This window comes from Diadema antillarum, unplaced genomic scaffold, assembly GCF_040938485.1.
Source record: "Diadema antillarum isolate AM-2024a unplaced genomic scaffold, OU_Dant_1.0 seq00001153_RagTag, whole genome shotgun sequence".
Classification (NCBI taxonomy): Eukaryota; Metazoa; Echinodermata; class Echinoidea; order Diadematoida; family Diadematidae; genus Diadema; species Diadema antillarum.
This window is the reverse complement of record NW_027271964.1, coordinates 640697-665717: the sequence shown is the minus strand read 5'-3', so window position 1 is coordinate 665717 and position 25021 is coordinate 640697. Positions and strand designations below refer to the sequence as shown.

The following is a 25021-nucleotide window of genomic DNA, read 5'->3' as shown; positions in this document are numbered from 1 at the left end:
CAAAGGACAGCAAATTTCACACCTTTTACCTTCGCGGTTAGCGTAGTCCATTTCATTGATGGAAATGATGGGAACTCAATGCAGAAAACAAAACTTTTTGAACAATATACTTCATATTCAAAGTAACTTTTTAAAGAAAAATAATGAATTAGAATTTTAAATGAGTAGAAAAGATAGAAAGTATGTTCCAATTTACATTATATCGACATAGAAAATTTTTGCTCCCCTATTTTCTAGTGGAACAAGCCAAACCTGTTTACGAGCCATAGTGTGTTAATAAGTCGCCATATTGCTGATATGCTGTGACAAAATAGCTGTTTTTCGTGGAGATTTGGTGTTGCTAGCGGGCTAGCTTCACCGACAATATGTATGATGTGGCGGTTATACGTCGTAGCTGTACCACTTCTGTGGCTCTATTTGATTACCATCACATACGGTAACACAAATGGTAAGAAATTTTGATTCTCTCTGATATTTTCATATTTTTTTCGGAAGCCTCGCATTCTGTTGTGTACATTATGTACAGCCAGAGCCAAGACGTGCGTGTGGTACTGTGGAGGTGCCTGCACTGTGTACCCGACTCGCGCGGGACGGTGCGCGGTGGGGCCAATGTACACCTGTCGTGCCCATGTTGAGTGCCAGCTGTAACGTTAGTTGGTAGGAAAATGCGAGATGTGTGTTTCCGTTGCATAGTGATTTAATTTTCATGTTCTATTTTCCGATCCAGCTCATATTTTTGTAAGCATTTATTACCACTGTGCAAGTGATTGAATAGGGTATGGGTAAAGCGTTTTGAACCAACAAGCTTTCTCTGTGTCCTCCGCCAGCACCATGAATACCAATCATTTATGAATCAATAAACGCAATACTATAGTCTGTAAAGGGTGTGTTTCTATCTCAGATCTCCTCTGTATTCTGTAACAGTTAGACCAGTGTAACGTTAGTATTTAGTCAGCAAAATGTCCAAGAAGACACATCCACGCTATTATAAACTTGTGTAGTCTCAAGGAAGTTCAAGACAAGACAAGCATAATCAACGACAAGAGATGAAGTTCCAACTGGCTGTAATTCAAACAGTTGTCAGTTTTTCATTAAATAGATGTTTGGTCTACAGACAGTCACAGTGTACAGAAGAATCCCACTGGGCCACAGCACAGGTGCACTTGTGCCATTTTGTTGATGACCCCGGTTCGATACCGCCGTCTTCCTGAGCAATCTATAGTTGGCTATATTTTGCTTGTCTGTTTTTAAAATGAAATGAAATCTTAAAGCATGTAAAAAAGGCAGTGTACTGGTATAAAACCACGAATGTTTGTCTTTTATACCATCCAGCCACAACTTACAAGTGTGTGTGGTTGTACCCACAGCCCGAGTCACTGGATACAGCCAAGCGTTAGTAAAATGCAATGCGGTATAGACTACAGGTGGTCTATGTACAATCACTGCATATACTCCCATTTGCGGCAGCGTGCCTATTTGTGGCAGGGGCAGTTTCATTCATCAATAAAACAGCTAATGAACATCATGTGTGCTTTAGTCCAACTTAAGAACACAAACAGGAGTTACAGCTGTACTTGCAAGTGTTGGGAACATCACTACGGTGGAAATAACATTTTTTCTGAGATTACATTCTAGACAACTTTATTTTTTTGTAAATAAATGGTCTCTGATTCATTCTCATCGTCTGTTCTCCTCACTATTTTTTCTTGTCACAAACGTTTGTCTGTTTAAATGCAAGTTTTCTCTTGAAGATCTTACTTTCTAACCCGAGGCCTTGGGTTTGGTGCATTCCTGATGTGAGTGTGGTTTGTTGTATACACTGCCAAAACAAAAGTCAGTCCCTTCCAAAAATATGTGCAAAAGTGTATCAGGGCTGTATCATGTGAAAGTGTTCAAAACTGTACCCTCCTGGAAAGCTAGTTTTATCACTTTTCCACACAATTCTGACGATTAAAAATGACATGGAATAATCTTCGAATATAATTACTACCCGAACATGCCCAGTCAAATGATTTTCATTTCATCATTTTGCTCAATTTCTGTTAGTGCATCCCCATGTTTTACCATTATATTTCACCTACATGTATCTTTTAAATAGGGATGGTGAAAAGACAAGTGATTACCATCACAAAAATGCATCTTCCTTAGAAAGTGGCTGATGATTATGCAATGAGACATGAGTCAGTTGTCTTCCTATCTGAGCGGCAGATCCAGTTTGGCACATGCTTCAAATATTTTTGAGTTGGGGCATTGAACATGGGTTCAAAGGAAATAAGACAGTTGTGACCAGCTGGTTATGACTCCATTCTCTTGAACCTCCTTGGTGGTCTAAAGTCTTGAGTTTACAACAATAACATTGAACAACCAGTGCAATGAGTGTCTCCATCTTTGTGTGGTCATTAATTAATAATGGTAGAAATTGACCAAGTCTAGGGCTCCATGCACCATATTGTCCATAGCATAGTCTATGATCCCGTTTACTCCAGTGAGTGAAAAGGCCTGGCTCGGCCACGGCAGAGCCTGGCCTTCATTTCACTGTAAATGCGCAAAAGGCCAAATGCGGTACCAAAATCGGCCTTTTCTCACTGTAAACGCAAACTGGGCCAAATGCGGTACCAAATTTCAACCGACGCGCTCCCAATAATACTAGTCGTTTATTTACAAGCGGAGCGCCACTACGACAAAATATTGAGAGGTTTGAATTTAAAGCCCCGCATTGTGAAAGGGGGTCTATAAAAAGAAATGCACGAACAGACAAAACAAAACAGTGAAAACATATTGGCAGGCATTAGAAATAAAATAAATTTAAAGCGATGTGAAGATGTGGGGGGGGGGGGGGGGGTAACTACCTGAGAAGCAAACAATGACCTCCAGAAGTTTGAGTATGCAGTCACACTACAACCAACAAAACTATGCTTAGTTTCTGTGTTAATGGCCCCTCCCCCATGAAAAATGCATATGTGTGACAGTGCAAATGTGCGTAAACAGCATGTTTTATTTTTCAGTCACAAACTTCTGGAAATTTCAGCCATGTGGCGTCACACAATGCCAAACTTCTCAAGTGTATGCAGGAATTTTCGCTGCTAACTTTTCAAGAAATTTGTGGTCACATTGCCCGAACTATGCGAAGCAAAATACAGTACAGGTTAAAATCATGCATACATTGTAGTTTTGCATAATGTGACTGCGCCCAAGGAAACAGATTGGTGAACGTCCTGGAACTATAGATTCTATTTTCTTGGTCACATGTCCTACATTGTATATTCATACTGGTCCTAATTAAAACTACTGTTTTTTGGCATCGTTTTGATATCATTCAATTCATTGAGTTTGAAAAGTGACTTGAATGATGGCAGAGGTCATGTCGGTGGATAGAACAGACTTTCACAATTACAATGATGATTCTTGATTAAGATTAACATTCATTTTATTCACTTTGATATGTCTTGGGGCAAGTCCAAGATAACGCGCACGTTACGTATGGGACATTCAGAGACTTTTATGACCTGAAAAATAGTGTTAATGGCCTTTGATCATATTGAACTTCATCATGGTGATTGATATCTAGAAGAAGTATAATCAGGTAAAAAATTGAGAAAAATGACCTTCTCAATTATATTTTAGAAGCGAAAATATGTGCCGTTACGTATGGGACCAGAAAACTTTTGTTTTTTTGAACATTTTTTTCAACCTCAAAACTCTCTGAAAGTATATCATTCTACAACTTGTAACTCACTGTGATGGAAGTCACAACACTCAAGATTGTTAATAGGTAAGTTTCATGTCATTAGGCAAAAAGCTCTAATTACAGGTTCTAATTAAAGACAGACATGACGTGTTACGTATGGGACAGTTACGTATGGGACAGTTTGTCCCCCATTCATTTAGTGTGTGAAGAACCATGTTTATGGGTATTTTGCATAATTATTGAAGTAGAATCAGCTGAAACTACTCAAATAGTGATCCAGATTGTCAAGGAAACAATATTCCCCAAATATTCACCATCATAATCATATTCAATCATATTTTTCTATTTTTATGACCAACCTGGGTATGCATGCCCCTTGTCCCCCATTCTTTTAGTGTGTGGAGAAGCATGTTTATGGGTATTTTGCAAAATAATTTTGCAAAATACCCATAAACAAATTTTTGCATAATCATTTAGGTGGAATCAGTTGAAATTACTCAAATACTGATCCAGATTGACAAGGGAACAATATTCCCCAGATATTTACCATCATAATCACATTCAATCATATTCTATATTTTTTACGACCAACCTCAGTATCTATGCCCTATTTTTATCAGGATAGTTACTACTGAAAAATTGAATACCTGGTAGTTTAAAGTGTTTACTTCCATTGATGACAGGCAGTTTGCCATTTAGTTTCAATAAAAAACAACTTGACACAAGAAATATTAAGTTTAATAGATAAGCAATACCTGCTGCGTGGAACCCCAGTGATCGAGTAGATATATGTCTGTCTAGTAGTCAGGTCATTGATTCGTGTCACACTTCAGTATGTATACCCATGAATTTTGTTGTGGCTACTAGTGAAAACTGAATAAGGACAATTTGTGTATCACTTGCAATTAAAAAAAAAATCATTTTACTTTTTTTTTTCTAATATATCACAACCATTTCAAATTGGGTCTCCATCACATAAACTTTGAATTCCTCTAGTCTTAGGATTTTATGCTCTTAAGTAATTCATATAATTGGTTTCCAATCACCTCTTTAAATGTTGAAAACTGAATCCCCATTTCTACAAAAAAAAAACTATACCATCCCTTTAATCCTGATTTTTCATTGTGTATTTTGCCATTTTCCCCTCCCCCTTTCTGAAAATTGTTCAGTCAAGTTCATGTTTTGTTTCAAGTGTCTATAACTCAAAAAGTAGCTACAATGTTGGGATGCTTTCTTCAGGATGATTGACCATTTGTGTACTGAGAGACCTTCCCAGCTAGCTACATGCATTCACATGCAATATGTATGAGGATGTCCCATACGTAACGCATTTGTCCCATACGTAACATTATTTCAATGCCTAATAAAAAATATTTGTTTTACTTTTTTTTCTTTTTTCTCTGGTATTTAATTTCTCTAAACAATAAATTAGAACTTTCCAAAAGGGCATTAAAATAACCTTAGCAATTTCAGAAAAAACCTAAAAAAACGACCTCATTTTGTTACGTATGGGACATCTCATGATAGGACACGAGCTAATTTGCATAATCATTTGCATAATCCCTAAATTTTCATACCAAGTTAAACTATGTAATGAACTTCTTATGTCCACATATTAATCAAATATTATTTGCTTTCCTTTGAATTAATATGAATTTTTATAAATGTCCCATACGTAACGCTGTGTTTCACATATATGCAAATGAAGCCCTTGAAATTTGCATAAATTTACATAATATCATTTTTTCCTCCACGGAAATCAAAACTTCAACTCATAAGCTTCAAAATGATACCAAACATGTCAATATTGACCAAAGATGAAATTTTGCCTTCTGAGGGGACCTTATCTTGGACTTGCCCCTTGGGTTACCTTGATGTTGGGCATAAAGAATACCGTAGAACTTGTGTATACATTTGCCCTTCTGCATCCTCTTGAAAAAAGAAAAAATGGATGCTGCTAATTGCATGCTAAGGGTAAATGTTGGAATAAAGAGAAAATGTATGGCTGTGGGTCATAAAAATTGAATAAATGTGCCCATGCCTTTTGTAGGTTAGATTTTAAGGAGTTCACACTGTTGCTGTTTCTTTTGTATCTACCTTTCTGTGCAAAAGAAAAAAAAAGAAGGATATGAAAAGCTTGTTGACAGTTTGTAATGGTAGACTAGAAAAAGTTGTTGACATGTGTACCATTGCAGTGCTGAAGATTGAGTCTTGTTGTTCTGGAAAATATTAAAATATGCCCAGTTGGCTGTTAGAATGGTTGAGGATTCGCTGCTGAGTCGTCGGGTTCCGTTTCCAGATTTCTCAACTACATGTATACAGGAGCGTTTTGATGCCACCACTACTGGATGAAAAGCCTACTACAGATCATGATGTCATATATTGAAAACAATAAACTAGAAAGAAAATTCCACAAAATATTATTTTATATGAAAAGTACACATTTCCTCAAGTTGTTACTGACATAAGGGGTTCTGTAAAACAAGGAATGTTCGCATGCATTTTGATTTCGTGAATTTCGCGAGAGCCAAGATTCGCGATATTAAAATGCATGTGCAAATTTTTGTCTGCACTATACTGTACATCATAATACACATTGAATATTGGAAGCAATTTGCGAAAATTTCATGCTGTGAAAAAGGCTGTCGGCTCCAATTCGTTAAAATTTCATGTTGCGAAAATATCGTGTTTTGCAGTAATGTTATTCCCCCTGCATATGAAAGAGGTAAGTCTATTGTTATTTCAGTACTTGAGAAAGGTGAAAATATGTTGAATTTTCTTTATTTTGTTTTCCATACGTAACATTATGATCAGTAGTAGTCTTCTCATCTGGCGGTGGCAGCACCAAAACTTCAAAAATTCATAGCTTTTGAACGGATTGCATGATTTTCCTCAAACTTTCACTGATGTGTTCTGATATTTGTGCATTCTTCAGTCCACATGTACAGTGTACAGTGTAGGGGTTTCATTCCCCTGTAAAGTGATTTGCACATTTTGCTACTCTTTGGAGAGAATGGGGAATCCACCAACAGGTGCAAATTTGTAACTACATGTGTATGTGTATTGTACGGACATCTAGATAACCCTTGTGCTTGTTTGCTTCTTAATAATGAATAATTAATTAATTTCAAGCAAAACAATAACAGAACTCAGATTTTTTACCTGGGAGAGGTGAGCCAGTATCTGCAATTTGAAAAAAAAAGAAAAAGTAGCTACAGCACTGCAGAGATGGGCGGTTTGCATTCTTTAGACAAAAGTCTGTGTTTCTGAGAAAAACCCAGGTGTTATTGGTGCCCAAGAATGTCCCTCTGATTTGATAAAAAGTTTGATTGCCATGAAATAAGCCCTCAAGATTCAGAACGTACATCGTATGGCATACAAATTATTATGCAATGCGAAGTACAAGCACAACTGAACCTTGAGTTTTATACCCCTTTCAGTAACTCATGCATTTTCGGCCAGCTCCTGGCCCGAGCTAATTTGGCCCGCACTAAGTAGTAAAAATTGCGTTGAGTAACTGTAGCGGAGCCGCGCTAATTTTACGATGACCCATTCACAAACTCGGCCATGTAAGGGATAACTACCATGGTAACTGAACGTAATTGTGACCTTTGACCGTGCAAGGAATTTTGGCCCGAGCCTGGCACTGCTATCGTTCATAAACTCTTCAATCGGCATGAGGCCCGAGCCTGGCGCGGGCCACTTTGTCCCGACCCATTCATAAACTCAAAATTTTACGACTTGGCTCAGGTGTGACCCGAGCCAGAGGAGTTACTGAAAGGGGTATGAAAGGGGAAATCAGGTCCAAATATAAGTTAGTGTGATAAGAAAGAGTAAAATATAACAAATTCAACAGTATTAATTTGATCGAAATCGGATGAAAAATAAGGAAGTTATGACATTTTGACGTTTCGCTATTTGTGGGGGAAACAGTTCTTGGGATGCGTTTATCAACTCTCTTTCTCGGCAGAAACAGGTTTTCCAAACGACTTTCAGGGAATTTTTATGAGATGATGAACACAAAGCTGTTTTGATTATGGGGTTCGGAAAGCCTTTTTGAAAACCGCAAATTTGTGCTTTCTTCCGAAACAGGTTTCCAGAAACCTGTTTCTAGAAGCCCTTTGAAGCGAGATAAACGCAAAGCTGTTTTGAAACAGCTTTGTACTGCGGTTACGAACCATGCGGGTCAAAATGCGCAATGCAGCTGCACAGTGACAAGGCCAGTTTTTGTGTTCGCGATGAGTTGATAAACGCAACTATTTTGGAAGCGGCTTTTGAAAGCCGTTTCAAACACAGGAAAGATGATAAACGCAGCCTTGAACAGTCAATATGAATATGCAAATAATGGCAAAGTGAGCATGTCATTCCCTCACAACTTATCATGTATAGTTTGTACACTCGTATTTCTAGTTTGTCATTCAAACCTAATTACAGTGTATGCCCAAGGCTCAAATCCTCGTATGATATCTAACTGGTCACTATTCCGAAGTTATTCAACTAGGAATAACGTCATGTTTCAGACTTCCAACGACAGAAACATTGAATTTTCTTCATTTTTTTTTTTTTTTTTTTTTGTACACGATCAATGGAAAATTGTGAGGGTGTGACATGGTTACCTCACTCATTTGCATATTCATATCTACTGTACAAGAACTGTTTTGCAGAAATTAGCAAAACTTCAAAATGTCATAACTTCCTTATTTTTCATCCGATTTCAGTCAAATTTTTACTGGTTGAACTCATAAGATTTTACTCTTTTTTTATCAGGTTAACTTATATAGCTGTACTGTATGTATTTGGACCTGATTTCCTCTAGGCTGCAGTATACGCTGAAATATCAAGCACAGGCAACACCATGAGTTGGCAGCTGGCCACTGTTAGACAGGTGGCCATTATATGCAGGGTCTTTAAAATAAACTCTACCATCCAGATTCTGTCCAGATTCTGTTCCAAATCATATTGTGAGAGAAGTATTTTCATGTATCAGGGCAGTGATGTAGCATGCACAGAGGCAGCCCAAAAATGTACAGTTAGTTTGCCCGTGTGCAAAATAACTCAAAAAGTAGTTCACGGATTGGGATGAAACTTGCAGGAAAGGTTGAGAATGACACTAGTAACAAACAATTAACTTTTGGTAGTGATCCGAGAATTTTTGGGGAATTTATGAAGGATTTCTCATATTTTGGCAGGTAGGGTCAATGAACTTGGGACTTCAGGCTGCGCGTATTTAAGGTTTGCATGTGCACACTGAAGTGCATGCTCTAGTTTCTGTTTGATAGGGCAAGGCGCGCCGTGCAGCTGAGGGTTTATGACGTAACAAAGGCTTCTATATTGGGATATCGGACAATTTTTCAGCATGTAGACCTATGGGTGGAAATCACTGATCTCTATGGAAGAGCCCAAAGAGCTTTTCTCCAGTGGTAGAAGAGGAGAAAAAAATCTCTTTGGGAAGAGCAAGATCATGGGTGGAAAGTAACTGCTTGGTGGAGGTCTGCGCTCTCAGAGTGCTTTCCTACATGTACAGTAGTACAATGTATATACATGTATACAAGTAGCATTATTCTTCTTGGATGATGGTAATCATCTTCTGTCCCAACAGAATAGAGACTAGATTCTCTGGTTGCTATTCTGGCAATAAACCTACAGTGTGTACATTTTGCACATATCCCTTGCTGCGGTGTTGTACATGAATGGCTTGCTGTTTGCCTGGACAGTACTAAAATTCTTATCTTGCTCCTCATAATTTGTCATACAGTGTAGGTCTTTGCTCCTTGCTATACAATGTATAACATGTCCCATCGCAGTAATATCTATTCCTGTACGCACAGAGGGGAAAAAAAAATCAAGTGTACATTCCTTGGAAAATAATTTTGTTTATCCAGTTTGTAACAATAGTTTCACATATTTCTCATCAAAGAAAAAAAAAATCCTTGTTTACCGGCAGCCAAACAAAAGTGGCTCTGTGAGGAGTGGTGGTAATGTTGAATGTGTGGCCTTTGCTGCGTTATTGTGTGTGTTTTTCTGGTCTTGTGCCAATCACTAGGCCTCGTCAAAGCCCTTTGGTTTCGCTAACCAGACATTTGACACACCTCGTCGGATGACAGTGGCATTAGAATTGCCCCTTTCATCCCCCTGGTCAGGAGAGAGTGTGGACCTGCCATGAACTTGGATTACAGCGGCCGATTATCGGCTAGAAAAACAAACAGATTATTTCCACTCGCATCTTCCAAACTGCTCTTTGTTCTCTCCATGCATGGAGTGAGGATGGAAAGAAGGATGGAGGGAGGGAATGACAGGAAAAAAAGATGAGGGCATTGGTGAAGATTTCTCTGTAATAGACATGAAAGGGATCGTACAGTGTTGGTTGAGACCTAATTTCAGGTTTCTAACATTCTTTGGTGAAATAATGAGAAACCTCTTATAGAATATATGAAAGAGCATGTAATTCTATGAAGAATTCAATGTTTATTTGATGAAAATTGGTTTTGAAATGGCTGAGATATCCAAAAAGGAGCGATTCTAATAAAGTGTGGGACCCACCCTTTATTACGATCGCTTTGCTTTACTTTGTTTTTGGATGTTTCTGCCATTCCAAACCCGATTTTCATCAAATAAACTTTGAATTCCTCTTAAAATGGTATGACTTGTACTATTGCGTTTACTTGATATCTCGCAAAAAGTTAAAAGCCTAATTCTCATCTCCACCAATACTGTGCTATCCCTTTAATTATTTTGTATGCATATCATGTCCCTGTAAAATATTTGACCCCCTTGTGTGCTGATAACTTAAAATTTTTTTTTTGTATGTATTACAGTGTAAATCTATAGGGATTGTGATAATTTTCAGAGGTAGTGGGCTATCCCACCAAATATAAGAAGGCATTTACATTTACAGAGCTGCCATGTCTTTTTAGTCTCTCTGCAGAAGGCTCCCTGAAACTATTAATTTTTTCTTCTGAGTGCTGACGAATTATAAATCTATAATTCTTTGATTTGGGAATTGTTGCATAACTTGCTTAATACATGTACATGGCTAGGTGTAACACACAAGTATCGTTATGGTTTAAATGGGTTGATACTGGCAGGACTGCATTCATGCAGTTGAAATAAACAAAAAAGAAAATAAATAAAATATGCATTGTATAGGGAACACAACTATGCATGTAAAAGGTGTTTAACCTGCACCTTTGAATGTTTCTATAACATAACAAATATATGGCGCCATACAAATGCTGTGGATCATCATCATCATCATCATCATCATCATCATCATCATCATCATCATCAACTCATCAACTATCCTTCAGTCTTGTCCAAAGCAGCTTCACATGCTCTTGTGACACTGGTGTGTGTTAAAGTGAGCATAGTACAGTGTACATGTGCTTTAGACCTAACATGTATGCTAGTACAGTTGTACCTACAGTATATTGTAGGTCCATGGTTGTTTGTACGTGTTCACTGTACAATGTACATGTACATTGTACATGTACATGTTGTATGTCAATATTGAACATCCTCCTGACATTACGATTAGGGGAAAACAGAGAATGACTAATATGAACAAAATTCAATGTATTTTTTAAGCATGTACAATTGTAGGTAGAGTATATGTTAGAATTTACACTATGAATGATTATGATTCAGAATTGTAGTTGTAGTGGTAACTCCAGTGTACATAAACAGTGTATGATGCATTGTACATGAATTTTTTTCCTTCAGAAACCAGTGTGTACAGTTGTTGTCTTGCATTAGACTCAGAGAGGAGTGATATTTCTGTTCCTTGTTATGAAGAGAATAAGTTTTGACACCCGACAGCTTGTTAACTGCAGTGTATGCTTACATTTGATATTGTTTTAATCGTGCTAGAAACTCCCTTTATCATGCTGCAAAATGAACAGTAGTAAATGTTATTTTGTGAAATTTGACAAATACAGTGTAGGAATGAAAAGCAGATGGATATAATGGGGTCAGTTTTACAGAACTGGCAACATTAAACTAATTTTTACCGTAAAAGGGAAAATTTTAACTCATCCGCACGACCAGAAACTGGCACAAAAATAAAACACGCAAACATTTTTGCTTGTCATACATTGTATGTTCCACTGATTAATGTCTTGATTCTGCGTACATACGACTGTATGTAATTAAAAACATGCAGAATTCATCTTATCCTGCCAAGCGTGAAAATATCCACATTTACAGTAGTACAGGCTCATTCTTTATAGTATACCAATACAGCTGTAAATATGATTTCAAATGCAGAGGGGATATCATCGCTGCTTTCATATGACTCATGAGCTACTATTATTCACTTGTCATGAGAGGTTATGCTTTTAGAGCATATCTTTTATATTGCCATCGTGATGGATATTGCAAGTGGTGTATGGAACATAGTACCCAAAAATAGTTAGGCACTTTGTATTTTAATGGTGTTGAAATTGTCGGCGAAGGTGGTGGCAATGTGCAGAACTGAAATTGAATAGATGATGTAGCAGAAACTACCCTGCCTTGCCCAGGTGGGTATTTCCTATGAAGCATCGTGCACAATAAATACAATGCATGCGATTACAGGGAATAATTTTCCTGGTATCGCATCGCAATTCGCTATGCATTTTTACACCACTGCTACACAAACTAACTGTTGTGTAGCAGTTTTCTTACATAGAAGTGTACAGAATATCATTGAAGATATATTTCATCAGCTGAAATTGCTATTAAATCAAATTTGAGTTTGAAACTTATTCCCTGGATTAGGGGATGCAACCATGTCTTACAAGGCTTTGGCAAATTACAGCAGTTTAGTGTCTACAAATACAGTACATCAATCAAGGTTTCCTACTTACCCTACCTCATTCTTTTTCCTTTCTTTCTCTTTTCTTCTTTGTGCATACAACAAGCACACTCCCCAGCAGACTGCACAAAGTATTTTACCACGTTTTGTCAAAACATCCCACTTAAGTGTTTTGCCAGTGGTTGAGTGTTTATTTTCTTGACATGTTATTTTCTTCCGCAGATCCAGCCATTGCTCTTTCCTTCCCAAACCATTTAAATAGTTCATTTGCTTTGTGCGAGCAGCTACATGTAGCTGGATGGTGAGACTTGTGAAATTTTCTCTGGAATGCTGGCTTATGTAATTGAGCACACACTCACACCCACACCCACACATAAACTTTAAACTACAAAACATGGTAGACAGTACAACAAGTCTCATTCCCTGTGGCTATGGATTGTAGGACAGGCTGTATGATGTACATGTACTACATGTACATTGTATATGCGTGGCTGAAGGGAAGGAAGCTGCTTCCATTGTTTAAAGGGAACCCAAACCCAAAGAGCAATATGGATTGAGTGAAAGCAGCAACATTTAGTAGAACACATCAGTGAAAGTTGGAGGTAAATCGGACAATCAATGCAAAAGTTATGAATTTTTAAAGTTATGGTATTGGAACCACTGGATGAGGAGACTACTAGAGGTTATGACATATGTGTGGACAACAATATAAAGAAAATATGAAGAAAATTCCACGAAAAATTCACTTTTCTAGCATAATAAAAGAGCACTTGACTAACTGCTTTCAGAAAGCAGCGATTGTTACCCTTAACATGTCAGTATGAAGTTAATGAAATGTGTAATTTTCATGCAAAATAAAATTTTTAAATTGATTAATTAATCAATTGATTTATTATTTATTTATTTATTTATTTATGTACTTATTTTTATTACTTTATTTTTTACATACTGGTAATACAAATGTAAATGCAATAAGACAAATTTCTCAGAGCTAATCATTTTCCCCTAACCCATTAAGGACGGACTGATTTTGCTATAACATGCATTTCCCATAGATACCTACTCAAGTATACTCGGGACTCGTCCTCAACTGGTTAACTTGCCATTGAACATGTCTCATTCTTTATTCGGTCCTCCTGTGACAGACACTGTTGTGGATCCCAGCCAGGAATCTCGACAACCCATTTCTGGGACACCTCTGCAAGACACATCCACAGGATCAACTCAAAATGGGACCAACAACAGCTTCACAACAGTTGCCGCGACGGTTGCAGCAACGGAGCCTGCCTCAGTCAGCGCCGGCAAAGTGCCAGAGGATGCCATGGACACAAAAACAACCACAATTGTGCCAGACGTCGCAGCTAATGCGACGAGAACTACACTGTTGTCCACCATGTCACAGACAATGTTGCAATCTGACGCGCCACAGAGGACTACAATGTTGAATGAGAGCGTTCCCACAACCTCTGCAGGAAGTGGAAATGGCAATCATGGAACAACTAGATTTGTAGAAACGTCCAGCATCTGGAATGTAGGAAATACAACTATGAAAGGAATAGATTATTTATCAAATGTGTCATCAACAACAACAACAACAGCAGCAGCAACAACAACAACAGCGACGAAGACTCCACTGTCGGATGCTAAAACAACGCCAGCAGTTAGACCGCCGGGCGTGATAATCCGTGAACCACGTATGTACAGTTGAACTTTGACGAATATAAATACAAGCTTTGTAGAGTAAAATCGCACAAACAGAGCAGTCTTCATTATATTAAGATGATAAAGATATGGCAAAGAGTAAAATATAAATTTTGTGTTTTGCCAGGGCAGTGATTTTGGTCACAGTTATACACATACAATTTGTAAATAGGATGAGAGAACATCATGATTTAATTTTCTCACATATCTCCCATCTTACTTGCTCACAAATCTTCACTAAAATTCCCTTTCTTTAATACAAATTCATTAAGAAATTCTACAGTGTAGCTTGTATCTGTCACATGTTTTATTTTTCTAAAGAGGTAGTAATTCAATAATATTAAGTTTTGTAAAGAGGAGTGAGTTACAAACTATAGTCATTGCTGTACAGGCCAAGAGATAGTTTCATATCTTTTACTTCATAGAAATTAATGGGAGAGCTGTGACGTGATATCATCATTGCCTTGTCACATACATTTGTGACTGTCATCACTTGCTCAAAAAAACTATTTCTAAACTTTTTTTTTTTCATTGTGGCAGACCTCACAGTTTTCTGTTTGTCTTTTTATTTGTTTCTTTTATTTGTCTGACTGTGTTCTTTGTGATAGTCAATTTGAAATCAATTGCATTTATTCAAACTTCCAGTGAAAACAAATAACCCCAACCCCCGCCACAAAAAAAAGAAAAAAAAAGAGAGGAATGGTGCTCTTAGAATTCCAGACTTGAGTGTGATTTTTGAACTTTGCTTTGAAATTTGCTATGACATTTTGCATTGAGTATGCTAACTTCAGAGAAAGCCACAGTATAGTTAAATAATGGCTACACCCTGTAGGCCAAGCAATATGTGCAGCTAGTGGGCTGAGATTAGTATGTAATTGTATAGAGCAGACCCTTACGACAATCACGCACCCCTCCCCCCCCCCCCCCCCCCCAAAAAAAAAAAAGAAAAAAAAAAAGAAAAAAAAAAAGAATTTGCTTTCCTGATAACTTCTGAATTTTTAAAAGCTCAAGGAGCGGGATTTTTAGAACATACAGTGTACGTGTACTTCTTTTGGATTTCCAAGAATGAAAATCGAGTGAATATTTCTTTGCGGGTCTATAGGAGACTGCAATTCATAACAGCCTCACTTCATCTGATTTGTATAATGCATGATAATGAGCAATATTCACTGTGTTTTGCAAAAACATGTGAAAGTTAAAAAAAAAAACTGTAACATGTCCCAAGCTTGATTTTGACAAAATATTTGTTCTGTCAACTTGATAATGTCCCATTTGTTACATTTAACTTTAAAAAGGAGTTACATTTCATATTTTTCTCTTGCGCTTGTGATACTCTATTTAATAGAGGCATGATTTGCATGATGTTGATTACTGTACATGTTGTGTGTTCACATAATGCATCCCAAAAAGCAGCACCGATTGTGCTGCAGGACCCGCGGAACAGGACGGTGGAATTCGGCAGTGAGGTGATGCTGCGATGCAAAATTGAGAGCATCTCGACGCCCGAGATCTGGTGGGAGGTGAACGGGAAGCGCATCAATAGAGGTTTCGGGTGGCAGGTGCGCACCCAGCCACTGGACGCCCAGTCAGTGAAAAGCATCATTAAGGTGAAGGGGGTCAGTCTGGAGCACGCTGGCCGCTACCAGTGCTTTGCCCGGAATGAAGGCGGCACTGTGGCATCCAGGCCAGCCTACCTCATTGTGGAGAGTAAGTTTACAGTGATGGCAACTGAACTCAGATTATTTGCTGTGCATGGACTCACTAGTGGTAGCCCAGGAGTAATAACTGCTGCACTTTATATGTGCAGCAATATTTCATACATGTATGTACCAAATGTAAGGTGTAGCAGAGCGGTGTGCGGCACTAGGTAATACCATTCAATATTAACTCATTTATATGGGTTGCCACCGAATGAATATGCAGAGAGGTACATGCTTTAATGCGTGATTGCTGGTATTAAGTACTTGAGTTACATATACAGGTACACCCTGCATGTATTGACTGATGCTCTGCGTACTCCATACTGTAGATTGCTCATTGGGATTTATCAAACTGTAGGTGGCCAGGGAGTGACACCATGTCCCCAGTGACTACAGCTTTTGGGAGACTGTGGAGCTACCAAATCTCCCGATCCTTGAGATGGGCCCTGATACTTGAAATTCCTTCATGTTATGACAAGAAAATTCAAAAATTTTTCCCGATGTAGAAATAAATTTTGCCCATTGAGATTCATGTGATACATGACTCATTTTCTGATTGCTAATTGTTAAGTCCTTTATTTGTGTGTATTTTGGCCACCCAGAGATTGGCACAGGAACCTGCATTCTTGTGATTGTCGGATGCAAGCAAGCTTTATTGCAAAAACTGGCATTTCTTAAGCTAGGTGCAGTGAGTTACGATGTTTGATAGATTGTGTGCATAAGTTTCAGTGTGAAGTTTCCTTGGTGTATGTGATTGCATGTAAATTGTGAAGACTTATACAACAACAAAAAAAGTAAAGGAAAAGTGATTTCATGATGAAAGAAGCACAGATGTGAGCAGTTTAAAGAGCGTGATGTATGTATCGTTTGGATTGCAGTGGCTCCAGATATAATTGAGGGACCAGGGAATCACAGTGTGCAGTACGGCACTGAACTGAACCTGACGTGTAAGGTTCAGGCCTTCCCACCACCCAAGATAGCCTGGTTTCGGAATCTAGAACCTTTGTCGGTAAGTCAACTGTGTCACTTTCCCCCCCGAACAGGATATGCAGTGAAACTCCAGAGTTGCTAATTTCATGATGACAAGATGGTAATTTTTGCAGCAAAATTGTTCCAAGGACTTGATTGCTTTTAAGGACAAGTTTACGTTCATGAATAATGTGGTTTGAGTGAATGCAGCAATAGTAGTAAAACACTTCAGTGAGAGTTTGAGGAAAATTGGACAATCTTTTCAAAAGTTGTGAATTTTTTAAAGTTTTGGTGCTGTCATTGCTGGATGAGAAGACTGAGCACTGCAGTTTGTTATTTTACATGTGTAAAACAATATAACGAAGATATAAAGAAAATGTAACATATTTTCACTTTTCTCACATAGAGCTCTCGCCTCTTTCAGAAGGCAGGGGATTAATATTACCCTTAATATACATCAGAAACAAGTCGAGGAAATGTGTACCTTTTTTGAAAAATAACATTTTGCGAAATTCTCTTTATATTTTCCTTATATTGTCTAAGCATGTGACATCATAAACTGTAGTAGTCTCCTCATCCAGCAGTTGACTGCACAGAAACTTTTAAAAATTCATTACTTTTGAATGCAATGACCAATTTTCCTCAAACTTTCACTGACATGTTCTACTGACATTACTGCATTCACTCAATCCACATGTATGTAAAGGTGAACTTGTCCTTTAAGGACCTCAAGGTCAAATTACTTCACCTCCTTCTTGAGGACGGGCTGTGGACTTTAACCCATGACATCATGGGCAAGGTAGTCTTGAGTCCAGCCCCAGCCCTTATGCAGAAGAAAATAAAGGAAAAGTGTTCATAGAACAAAGAGACAGTAAGTGATACAGCCATAATAGGGAACACAGAGTGTCTGACCTTGTCACCAGAATAAGATAATACAGACGTACGCTGTATACATGTACATCCCCTTTTGTGACTAGTTGCTTTGTATGCACAACACTGTGCCTGATTCTTTTTCAGGTTTAGGCAAATTTAAATCCACTGTCCAGGAAATAAGGAGAGAACATATTTTTCTTGGTCAGTCTTTGAGCAGTGATTGGGGAGGAAATGGCACAAATTAGACAGAATCATTGATATGCTCAGAAAAATAGTACCAAACCATGTTTCACTACTCTGTTCACAGAAGTCTCGAGAAAAATTTCATGCATTAGTTTTAAATGTAAAAGAGATAATTTTCAAAATGTGATGCATATTGGATCTTATGCATATCTTTCTTTTGTCTTCAGGAGTGGACCAACTCGAAATTCATCATCATCAACGCAACACAGACAGCCAACTACACCTGTTTCTACAGAAACGAGGTCAGCGGGGAAGACAAGTTGGCTGCAAAGGCAGGCTTGGTCACCATTGTTGGTGCGCGTCCAAAGTGAGTACAGCATGTCCCTTCTCATATTAAAGCGCAGGTCTTGGGAATTCACAAACTGCACATCTTCAGCAATAGGAAGTATGAATGTGTGGGAGGGGTCTATTTAAACAAATGAGGACGTTTAAAAATGTGATTGCTGATGAGGATGCCTTTTAGTTTGTCAACTTTGGAATGTGGCGATGCTGAAAAAATTTGGTAACCAAACGTATGGTTCCAGTGAGCAGTGCATTGCATGTTTTTCTGTTACACTAAATTTGTTGTGTGTCACAGTAAGTTTGTATTTTGACTTTAACCCCAAAAAGGCCGGGGGAAGGGGGTTCCGCCCCCCTCAACGTTTCATGCAATAATTCTGCAACGCAAGAAGACCTCGCTGCAAGGCTTCTTGACTTTTTTATTTCAAGTCTCGCAACTTTTGAGACCAAATTTGCAATGTCCACACATACTGTTATGAAGCCATACCCATTTAACAGCATGTCTCCCCATAATGGGCACAATTTGGGGATTTTGTGTACTTTTCCTAGAGAAAACAGTGTTCTGTCATAAAACTCATAAGAACCTGTTTATTTTTACTATTTATAACTTTGATTAATTTTATGCTAATAATGGCAGGAAAGTGGTCCATGACAATTTCCATTGAAAAAACAAAACAAAAGTCAAATAAGAAAGAAATACATAAAATTTCCAAAAACAATGAAATATGTACAAATTTAAATGTCTTTAGGAAGTTTTTTGATTTACAATTGCTAAATATGTATAAGCAGGGGAGCATTTCATGAAGCATTTTGTCCGACAACTTGTCGGACAAAATTGCTCTCAGCCAATCAGACGCAAGGATTTCAGTAGTTTCTAACAGTTTGTCAGAAAAATATCCGACCAAATCGCTTCATGAAATGCCCCCCCAAAATACAAACCCCAAAATAAACACTCTATACTTTTAATTAGTGTTTAACAAGCTAAAGTAAGATGTTGGACTGAATTTGCATAATTAATTGATTAGAATTAGAAAATGAAGATTCAAAAAAATTTATAAAACTTAATCTTGTAGGTTATGACGTGGGTGTCGTGCGTGCCAAATTTTGTTGCAATTTTGCCACTAATAGCCGACATCTAACCCCCTCCCCTTGATTTAGCATAGCCAAAAAAGCCTGGCCTATTTAGGGTTAAAGGGTGTGTACAGTTCTGGTCGAGGTGTAGATTTAGCTTTTAACATTTTGCGAGATATTCAGAAACCACTCTATGAGATGTCAAAGAGCATGCAGTTCTAAGGGGTATCAAAAGTTTATTCGATGAAAATCGGTTTTGAAATGGCTGAGATATCCAAAAACAAGGTGAAACAAAGAGATCCTAATAAAGTTGGGGCATGTCGCCTTTTATTATTAGCACCTTTTTGGATATCTCAGCCATTTGAAAACCAATTTTCATCAAATAAACGTTGAATCCTTCTTAAGTAACAAAAGTTGATGTAAAAGATGAGATGTAGAAAGACAAGCTGTCCTCACAAAGCTTAACTCTGGAACCTGTTTTCTCTCCCCTCCCTACCCACCCCACACCCCCACCTTTCCTCCAGTTACTGTGCGAGGTACAATGGTGCAACGTGCCGTGGCCGCTCAATAGGCAACCCTCACATGTTTGTCTATGGGAAGGGTGAGGAGATGCGGGAAGTTGACCAGCGACTTCAAAGGGTGCTGTCCAGCGATTCGTTGCTGACCACCTCGGCGCTGTGCCAAGACGGTATCCAGGAGCTGCTGTGCCATGCCACGTACCCAGACTGTGCCAGCTCTGGCACGCAGCTGCTTGGACTGCCCGTCTGCAGGTAGAGTGTTCGAGAATCACCACGAATGTGGATGTTACTGGTGTCCTTGTGGGATTGTTACTGTTTTGTTAGTGTACTTGTTGAGTGTTATCACCTATAACAAAATGAATGCTGGAACTGCTGATATGTATGTTTTATAATTTTTCATAAAGATCAGCACCATATGGCATATCATTTATAAAGTTGATAATTTCTTTTCTATTTTGTTCAATGGCAATGTCAATCATTATTGTGGAAATGGTACAGGATATCATCTTTACTATATTACATATTATATGTATAGACTAAATATCTATTTTTATTATGCCAGAAGGGGTGATTGCTTACCTTACTCCGTGGAAAGAGATGATACTTATTTCATTATTCTGTCACTGTGGTTCCCGATCACAAATTCAACCACTCATCGAATATCTTACCTGTCCCAATATGCAGATTATTGTGCTGACAAAATATGTACACTGTATGCAATACACAGTATTTGCATTTTAACTTCTGATGATGTCACGTAGGGCGGACTGTCTGAAGGTGCACAACGCCTGCGGACGAGACTGGGGGAATCTCGCGAATAGAAACTTTGACGACTTGGCGTTGAGCATCCGACGGCTCAAGGTGTCCTCGTGTGAGAATCTTCCTGACACGGGCTGCACGAAGCTCTGGGAGGGTGAGGTTTTGTCTGTTGCCTTTCCTCTAACTTTATCTATGTCTATCTGTCTGTCTGTCTGTCAGACTGTCTGTTTATCTGTTTGACTGTCGCTTTGTCTGATGAAGTCTTTCGTTATCTCTCTAGCTCACTGTAATGGCAATGGCTCCTAGCTGTAGACTCACTTTTTGCCAATGCTACTTCGTCTTCTGATGAAATACCCTGTAAAGAAGCCAGCTGTGACCAGACTATAGATAAAATGACATTAAATCTAAAACATAGTCCTCAGAAGGACTCAACGTCCATCTTCCACCATTTGGAATTTGTTTACATTATATCATCAAGCGGGTCTACCAAGAAACTTGTCTGGCTGACAGGATTTCCCAGGATTATGAGTTGTTTGGGGTATTTTGAGATCAAAAGGGATCGTAATTTCAATTTGTAGTACACAACTTCTATTCCTGAAGCGCCCTCTCTGTTCAGCAGTGGGTTTGGAAGAGTGTCACTAGTATGTGATGATCGAATCACGCCCTAGCTGCAATATTGAATCACAGGCAGCAAACAAGCTGAATTCAATCCACTCATGTGTGACTGCTTCTGCTTTGACCCAATCGAATATGAAAGATCACGTAGCAGCCACAATCGGGTATGCTCCCGGCATACCTTTCTTGGTAATATTTCCATTTTCTTCATAAACCAACTGAAATTATGCCATCACAACGTAATATCACACATTACACATTTTTTATGCATATAAAAACGTCTCCATTTTAGAGTAAAATTCAACAGTTTCTTCGGGGCCCCGTTTCATAAAACTTGTTATCAGTGACAAGTTGTCATAGATGTGACAAGCTACTGAAATCCTTGCATCTGATTGGCTGAGAGCAAATTTGTCATAGAAATGTGGCAGTTGTCACTGATAACAAGTCTTATGAAACGGGCCCCAGGTGTGTGAGAACTCTTGTTTTGCCTCAAACCGCTATTCCTCTCTTTCAATTTTGGGAAAGTATTGCTTGAAAAATATTGAGGGGCTTGTAAATTTCGAGAGAAAGAATATGCTCCCACCAGCACAAAACTTGGAGCAGCTTTATTCCTTGATGTTTCATTATCCCTTTGGGGGATTTAGAGTTGGGTTTGGTCCGAGCTGCCAAGTCTCCCTGATTCTGCAGGAGTCTCCCTGAAAATGTCAAAATCTGTTCATGTCTAAATAAGAGAATATTAAAATCTCCCTGATTTGGGAATTATTTTCGCCCCTTTGAAATGCATGCAACACACAGATATCTCCCTGATTGCTGTGTGGAATCTTCCGGATTTGGATGTGGGAATATTGGCAGACCTCCTAGGCCCCGTTTTATCAAAAGATAAAATTGATTTTAGATTTCCTTACTATGCAGGTTGCCATAGACTTATAGTTGAAATCAACTACATAATCAATTCTAACTCTTCATAAAACAGGGCCCCAGTTGGAATCATTGAAAATGTTGCTGTGACTTGTCTTTCTCTTTCCCTTTGGTTTCCAGATGTTCTACATCCTTCCACAACATCAAGTAAGTATTGCTTAGAGTATTTTATTTGAGAGAGAATGAGATGGATAGACAAGAATGTGAAACAAACATGATAAAACACATACCTACTGCTGGTTTATACATGTACTTGTTCAGCATGACTGTGTGAAATCCTTGTGTGTGGCTTGGATTTTTCCTCCTGTTTTTCATTGAAATGTTCAATTTTATGGCTAAGTGTGTAGCATTTCAACATTTTTGGTCGAAGTGATTTCAGCTTGTGTGATGCAAAGATCAAAAGAAATGGCAAGAAGGAATTGTAAACTTTCACTAGACAGGAAATTGCAAGAAAGAACGAGTTACTTCAAAGAAAACTGCAATATCTGTTTATAGTTGCCCCAGTCTACCTAGACTTCCTTCCGCTGCATAGAATTTGCAGATGAGCTGTCTTTGGAATTAAGTCTTTATTGCACTGAATGTTGTTTGATAACGTCCTTTCGATGTCAGCATTCATTTACATGTTCTAAATGATATTGTGAGAGACAGCTTTATTAGATGATTATCTGCTTATGTTACTGAAATTCAGCATTCTTTGAAAGCTTGAGGCTGGTTCTGGTTATGTTACTTAAAATTTCTTTTGAGGGCGGCATTGTACTTGTAGTTGGATTTGTCGTATGTGGGAATGGCAACTTTTCGATTTGAAGATTGTTGTTTAATTCTTAGCCATTTTAGACTCCTAGGTCCTACTATGCAAAGGTAATGGCAGTTTGTGTAAGTGAATGCCTTATTCATTGTTGCCTATGCAGGTCCATCGCCCATTTCAACAAGCGGTGGTGACATTTCCACCTTTAGACTCCCAACCAAGATGCCGCGCTTACCGACTGACCTCCAGGAGCCAGCTATCCATTCAGTTCCCGAAAATTCCCCAATGTTTCTCATCCTTGTCATCACGGTACCAACAGGTGCTGTTGTTTTTGTGGCTGTAGCTATCATCACAATAATCCTCGTGAAGCGGCACCACTACCCACCAGAGTTCAACTTGCCCAAGAACATTGACCTGAGCGGGCTAGTGGACAACCCAATGTACGGTAAAAGCTTCAATCCCAGCTTCAACCCCCAACTTGCGTATCTGGAGTACAATCGCAACAGCGTCATCTACGAGAAAGACATCGGGGAGGGGGCGTTTGGGCGCGTGTTCAAGGCTACCGCACCCAGCCTGGTCAAGGGTGATGCAGAGACGTCAGTGGCTGTGAAGATGCTGAAGAGCACAGCAGACAGGGCGGTGACGGAATACTTCAATCGGGAAGCGGAGATGATTGCCCGATTCAGCCACCAGAACATAATTCGGCTCCTGGGCGTATGCTTTGTGGGTAAGCCCCTGTGTCTGCTGCTGGAGTACATGGCTGAGGGGGATCTGGAGGACTTCCTGCACTCCCGCAGCCCTCATCCCAACCAGGGCAACTCCCGGGCCTCTAGCAGGCCCGCAGAGGGCCTCAAGACATATCAGAAACTGAACATGGCCAGGCAGGTTGCCAACGGGCTGGTGTACCTCCGCGAGCGCAGGTTTGTGCACCGGGACATTGCCACGCGGAACTGCCTTGTGAGCAGCAACCTGGACGTGAAGATATCGGACTTTGGCCTAGCCCGCTATCTGGGGCCCAAGGACAAGTTCATCGGACACAAAGAGGAACACATCCCAATCCGATGGACAGCCCCCGAGGCACTCTGGTTCTACCAGTTCACATTTGCCTCGGATGTGTGGTCCTTTGGGGTGCTCCTGTGGGAACTGTTCACCTACGCGCAGCAACCGTACTCTACCCTGTCGCACGAGGACGTCTTCCTCCACACAAGGCAGGGCTATCGGCTGGAATGCCCAGAGAACACCCCGCAGCAAGTGTACAAGATCATGGGACAGTGCTGGGAAGTGGAGCCGGCCGACCGGCTCCCATTCAAGCTGGTACGGGACAAGTTGGCCAGCATGGAGTTTGAATGGCTTGCCAATGGGGAGGAGTCCCCTCCTGACCCCATGGATTCATAGTGGAACGCTGTTTTATTGTGAAAGTACAGTATTCTTTTCTGTTTTGATATTGAATTTCAAAAGAGGAAATGAAACAAGTTATGGTGCAAAAAAAGTAGAAGCTTGATGCTGGAGATCATTCTTACATTACTCGGAGATGATATGTGGGAATGAATGGTGCTTGCATTACGGGAGAGACTGGGAACTATGTTAAATCGAAGCTTCCATTTCAACATGTGCTTCAGACGACGTCTGAACCAAAAGTGTATTTTGTGTGACATGTGCAGTGCAGGCTCAAAGAATGAGTTTGGTCTAGCACGGCTGCATGGAGTAGCCATTATTGAGATGTCGGGGGGGGGGGGGGGGGGGGGGGGGGAGGGGGGGAAGAGCGTCAAACTGTCCAAATGCCCTCATGCAGTGCACCCTTTGATTGAAGAAAAGACAGCTTTTGTCCGTCACCATACAACGTTAGGAATGATACAAGAGCTAGCAATGGCTGAGTATATCTTTTTGCTTCAGTTTCTTGAGCAGTGCAGTCTGTATTCTTTTTCTAGTCCTTCTAAAAGGAATTGTGCCTAATCCACATAGCATTGTAGGCTTTCCTTGCTAGGTTAGTCTTGTAAGCTTGAAAGCTGTAGTATGGATTTGGCAAACCCAACTGAAGAAGCATTGCCAAGGCATCCATTTGTTTCATATCACAAATATAAATGTGTTTCTGGAAAGATTATGCTTCAATTGCAGGACTAAATTCATGCAAATGCAAAACTGAAATACTAT

At 39.3% G+C, this 25021-nt stretch overlaps 1 protein-coding gene across 1 annotated transcript; it reads left to right on the top strand.

Moving 5' to 3' along the window:
- Nucleotides 1–305: 305 nt before the first annotated feature.
- On the top strand, nt 306–24574 carry LOC139744289 (muscle, skeletal receptor tyrosine protein kinase-like). Its single transcript, XM_071654735.1, has 9 exons — nt 306–448; nt 13625–14173; nt 15594–15887; nt 16759–16889; nt 18133–18272; nt 19840–20085; nt 20595–20746; nt 22246–22272; nt 23034–24574. The coding sequence occupies exons 1-9, from the start codon at nt 370–372 to the stop codon at nt 24263–24265; spliced, it is 2850 nt and encodes a 949-aa protein (XP_071510836.1). The 5' UTR covers nt 306–369; the 3' UTR covers nt 24266–24574.
- The last annotated feature ends 447 nt before the right edge of the window (nt 24575–25021 follow it).